A 4,932-nucleotide genomic window follows, 5' to 3' on the forward strand; every position below is an offset into this window, starting at 1 on the left:
TGGAGCTTTGGAAAATCCGAGCAACATTTTCCAAAATCAATTAATTCATGGCGTTTTGTTGGGTACTACATGACTTATAATTTTTTTCACATTCTTAATTTTGTTTGACATTTTGAAAATATTATGCGTAACTCTTTTATCTGAACTTTTGAAAAACCCAGCTAGTGCGTATTGAATCTTTTTTTTTTAAGCTTCTCTCAAAAACTAACAAAAGCACCAAAAACAAATGACTTCTTGTTTAAGCTCGGAGAAATAAAACATCCTGTTTGTTTGGAATCTTAATGACTGTTGCCCCAATCTTATCTAATTAGGACAGCCTTCATAATGAGGAAAATTCTTTTCAAAGTCAATGGATTTGCAAATACAAGCATTACTGTCCCTCCAGAATGAATTAAGCACATTCCAAACATGCATATTTTGGTTACACACTCTTAATTAATATTACTACTTAAAATATGTGGAATTTATCTGTTACAGTATAAAACCATGAGTTCCCTCCTTATAGACCCATAGACTCCAGGCTGAACATATTAACTCAGTTTTGGACTTAGACAAAATGGAAATTATTTCATCAAAACGATTCATTTTGTTGGCTTTAGTAACTTCAAGCTTATTAACATCAAACATCTTTTGTACAGATGAATTAATGATGCCCCATTTTCACAGCAAAGAAAGTGAAGGTAAATATTCCCAGGTAAGTTTTAAAACCTACCTAGTATAACTGACATTCTATACATACACACTAATATAAATGACATTCTACACATACACACTAATATAACTGCCATCCTACTTATACACACTCATATATCCGACATCCTATACATACACACTAATATAACTGACAAGCTATATGTACACACTAATGTAACTGACATTCTATGCGCACACACTAATATAACTGACATCCTACTTATACACACTTATATACCTGACATCCTAGACATATACACTAATACAAATGACATTCCATACATACACTCACACACACACACACACACACACACACACACACACACACACACTATTTGTCCTGAATCTAATTCTTTTGTAAAGGATAAGTAAGTTTATGCTTTGTTTTCTTTTGGATTTTGGTTTTCTGTCACACTTTGGCTTTTCTGTGACAATAGATGGTGTCACTTTGTAAAATTTAGCACAGTGGCGATCAGCCTAGCCTCTCTAATGACACCCATACTGCACCCTGTGTGTAATATTTAGCAAGTAAAAGGTGAGTCGATATGTACCAATTGACTCCAAAGTGCGTGCTTGAAGTAACAAGATACAGAAATAACATCTGGATACACTTCAGCTGGAAGCTAGCATGACAGACACAGCATTTGTATTTTTCTCTTAGCAATTGCGAGCTGTTAAAGATTGTGGTATCTTTAAATGCTGGTAAGATGTTCATCCCTACATCAGAGAACTACAAGTTATGTTTATTCTCCGTGTTTATATGTTCTGCAAAGTTTCTGGTTAGTATGTATCCCTCAGATGATAACGAGGAAAGCATCATCTAATTGTTTTTGCATGTTGACCAATGTTTAGGGTAGAACCAAACCTAAATATTCACTGCACTTTATGAATGTGGCTCCTATGGAGTCGGACTGTTGGAGGTATAGTACCTCACAGACCAACGTTGGCTCTTCAGTAAAAATGTAATTTGTAGCCTAATTAAAGTGCAACTAGTTTTTTGAAATATGTTTTTAGAGTGGAACTGTTTCTATGAGGGCATAAAAAACCCAATGGAACTGCCCAGAACCATGCACAGAACCAGCTGGCTCCAATTCTGAGTGCTACTTGGTAAAGGGGAGAAGCAAAATGATGGAGGGAGGCATGGGAGGGATGGGGAGGCATGCATAGGGAACGGGAGTTTCCTCTAAAGGCATAATACAAGCATACAAAAATAGTCCATAAACAATATGAATCAAGAACCTGAAAGAGAATAACTGTAATGAAATAAACTTTTGCCTTGTTTCAATACTTCATTATATCCCTGCTGTTTGAACATACTGCCGCACTCACTATATATATTTTTTATTAATATTTTATAGTTGTCTTATAATAGTCAAGGGACAGAGAAACTAGATTGCTTTAAGAAGCTTAATACAAATTATTTATTTAAAAATTTTGCATATAGGAACACAAACTTTGTTTATAGCTAAAGCAAGTCTGCAGATTAAAGTCTGGATTTAAGTTAATTTAGGGTTTAAATCTATGGCTTGTAATAATAATAAATTATTTTAATTGTTGTTTCTAATTATAGCCCAGAGAAATCCCAAAAGAGGAAAAGGAAAGAAGTGTGAGTTTTCAAGAACTAAAAGACTGGGGTGCAAAGAACGTTATTAAGATGGGTCCAGCCCCAGCCAACAAAGTGCCACACTCAGCAGCCAACCTGCCCCTGAGATTCGGGAGAACCGCAGAAGAGGAAAAGAGCCCCAGGGCACAGGCCAACATGGTGGCAGGGACCGTGAGCCGTGTTCCCAGCCTACCCCAAAGGTTTGGAAGAACAGCCAGATGTGCCCCCAAGACAATGAGTGGTTCGCTCCAGAGATCCTTGTATTCCTTGGCTGCCAGTGAGTTGCTCTACGCCATGACCTGCCAACATGAAGAAATCCAGGGTCCTGGGCAAAAGCAACCAAGGTAAGTGTAGGAAAGATGGTCAGCTGCGTGGGCAGAGAATTAAAAAATGTGTATCCCATCCTGTCAAAGTGGACTGCTAAGAAAGCTGGCTTCTCAGAAGGACAGGGGCAACGTCACAGTAAGTAAACACCTGTACATTCAGATCTCTCCAAGGATGGGTGTGATAAGAGCAAGCCACGCACGTGGCCATTGTTCAGTGTTCCGTCCCTCTAAAACAAACGTCCCACGTGAGAGGATTGTTCATCAGTTTAGACCACATCACCATCTCAAACACAGGGCAAATCCAGGGGTTTTATCTCCCCCAACGATTTTTTTGGGGTGGTGTGGGAGATGGAATGTGGGCCTTATGCAGGCTAGGCAGGTCTTTTACCACGGTCAAGCTACCATTCAACTTTTAACCAGAGTTTTCTTCACCTTGTTTTGTAAATAAATCCTTCCTACATCCATTCTTAGTATTAATTAACAAGTACTTATTAGTGTCAGCTACTACGTAAGATTAGAAAATGTTATTCCTAGGAGAAACAATAGATTAAGTAAAATTCCTAACTTTGGTTACAGGCTACCCAAGAAATTTGCTACCATCTGACTTGTAGGTTAGGGTCTGTCACCTTTAACAGACTTTCATTTCTCTAAGTCCCATCACTTTATCCACTGCCACATTGTTAGGGCCTAGACCTGTGACTTCCCCATAGTAAGTCCTGGGTATTTGAGAGAATGAATGACTGTTATACGAGAGACAGTAATAATATCCTACGGAGGGTGCACCCATGGGAGGGAGCCCAGGGCTATTTCCTTGGGAGGGCAGCTGGACTCTTATCAGGCAGAGCCTATGAAGAGGAGGGAGGCCATGTCCAGACTAAAGGCTGAGGGAGAGAAAAGGCACTGAAGTGAGGCAAGCCATGGAGAACTGAGGTCCCCCTTGCAGGAGCAAGAACAAGTAAAGAGCTCGGGACGAGGGCAGAGGGAAGAGGGTGAACAAAACGCAGATGAATGGGGCCCAGACATGGGTTTAGGCCTCAGTCATCTGGAGATGGAGAGTTGCTGTCATTTTTGTTGAGGCCCTAGGGTGTGTATATAATATATATATATATTATAATACAGGGTAGCCTTGCACAACTGAGTCAATGGTGTCCACCACAAGGTCACAATCCAGCAGAATCTCATTCGTTTCAATCCAATTCAGCTAAAGTATAACTAAGTAATTACAAAGATGATTTTTTTGGGGGGGGCATCATCTCACTCTGTAGATCTGACTGGCCTTCAACTGTCTCTGTAGACCAGGCGGGGCTCAAACTCACAGAAGTCCTCCTGCCTCTGTCTCCCAACTGCTGAGACGAAGGCTATGTCCTTCCACACCCTCAGTGGGTCGTATCTTTATGTACTTTGGCTTGATAGTGCTCTGATAGATGAGAACACTGTTCTGTTACATTGAAGGAGACAGACATTCTCGGAAACAGATGATGCGGAAGGGAAACAAGAACAATAGGAAACCTCGAACCCATCCTTCAAGATGCTATGAAGCTGTGACCTGTAGTCTAAACGGCTCTGTGGTGTTGATAAGGAAGAGCACTGATGAGAGCAATTCTCCTGTCGACGTTTGTCAAACAAGGTCAAGAATACTTGTAATGTAAACTTGAAGTACGTTTTGTCAGAATAAAACAACACTGTAAATAAAGATGCTTCTGTCTAATGGGGAGGGAGGAGGAAGGGAGGGAGGGAGGGAGGGAGGGAGGGAGGGAGGGAGGGAGGGAGAGAGGGAGGGAGGGAGGAAGGAAAAGAGAAACTGAAGCCATATGACTATATACTGTAAAACCATGAACATGTCCCGTCCTCCAACACCCCTACCCAGCACTGAGCACCCCCTGCCCCTGTCTCACAGGCAGGTCTGGGGGGGCCTGCCTCCCCAGCTCCCAGCTCCACCTCCAGCTCAACCATCTGGGATTATGGGGATGGAGCTGAGGCGGGGTGTTCTATATTTATTTGGTGAATAAAAACCTCCGAAAGGTGCAGATCCTAGGCTCCCAGCCAGCTCCTGTTTTCCCATGATGCTATGAGGCCCGGCTAGGACCCACCTGGGCAGAAACCCTGCCTAGCACCTTAGGTCTAATAGGCAAAACACCCTCAGGTCTGCCGAGCCCCTGGTGCCTTTTGGGTTGCATTTCCAGCAGTGTGGATGAGAGGAGCTTAGGTCCACAAAGAAAGTCCTATTGTAAAGAAAATAAAAGAGGGAAACCCCCCTCCACACACACACAAAGTCTGTATAAAGACATATCTGTAGTACACGGCGGTTCT

General features: G+C 41.7%; 1 protein-coding gene across 1 annotated transcript; it reads left to right on the top strand.

Annotated features, from left to right (window-relative positions):
* Positions 1-529: 529 nt before the first annotated feature.
* On the top strand, positions 530-4,301 carry Npvf (neuropeptide VF precursor). The gene is made up of 3 exons (XM_021631084.2): positions 530-694; positions 2,264-2,640; positions 4,075-4,301. The coding sequence occupies exons 1-3, from the start codon at positions 557-559 to the stop codon at positions 4,124-4,126; spliced, it is 567 nt and encodes a 188-aa protein (XP_021486759.1). The 5' UTR covers positions 530-556; the 3' UTR covers positions 4,127-4,301.
* The last annotated feature ends 631 nt before the right edge of the window (positions 4,302-4,932 follow it).

This window comes from Meriones unguiculatus, chromosome 3 (assembly GCF_030254825.1).
Source record: "Meriones unguiculatus strain TT.TT164.6M chromosome 3, Bangor_MerUng_6.1, whole genome shotgun sequence".
In the NCBI taxonomy this organism is placed as follows: domain Eukaryota; kingdom Metazoa; phylum Chordata; class Mammalia; order Rodentia; family Muridae; genus Meriones; species Meriones unguiculatus.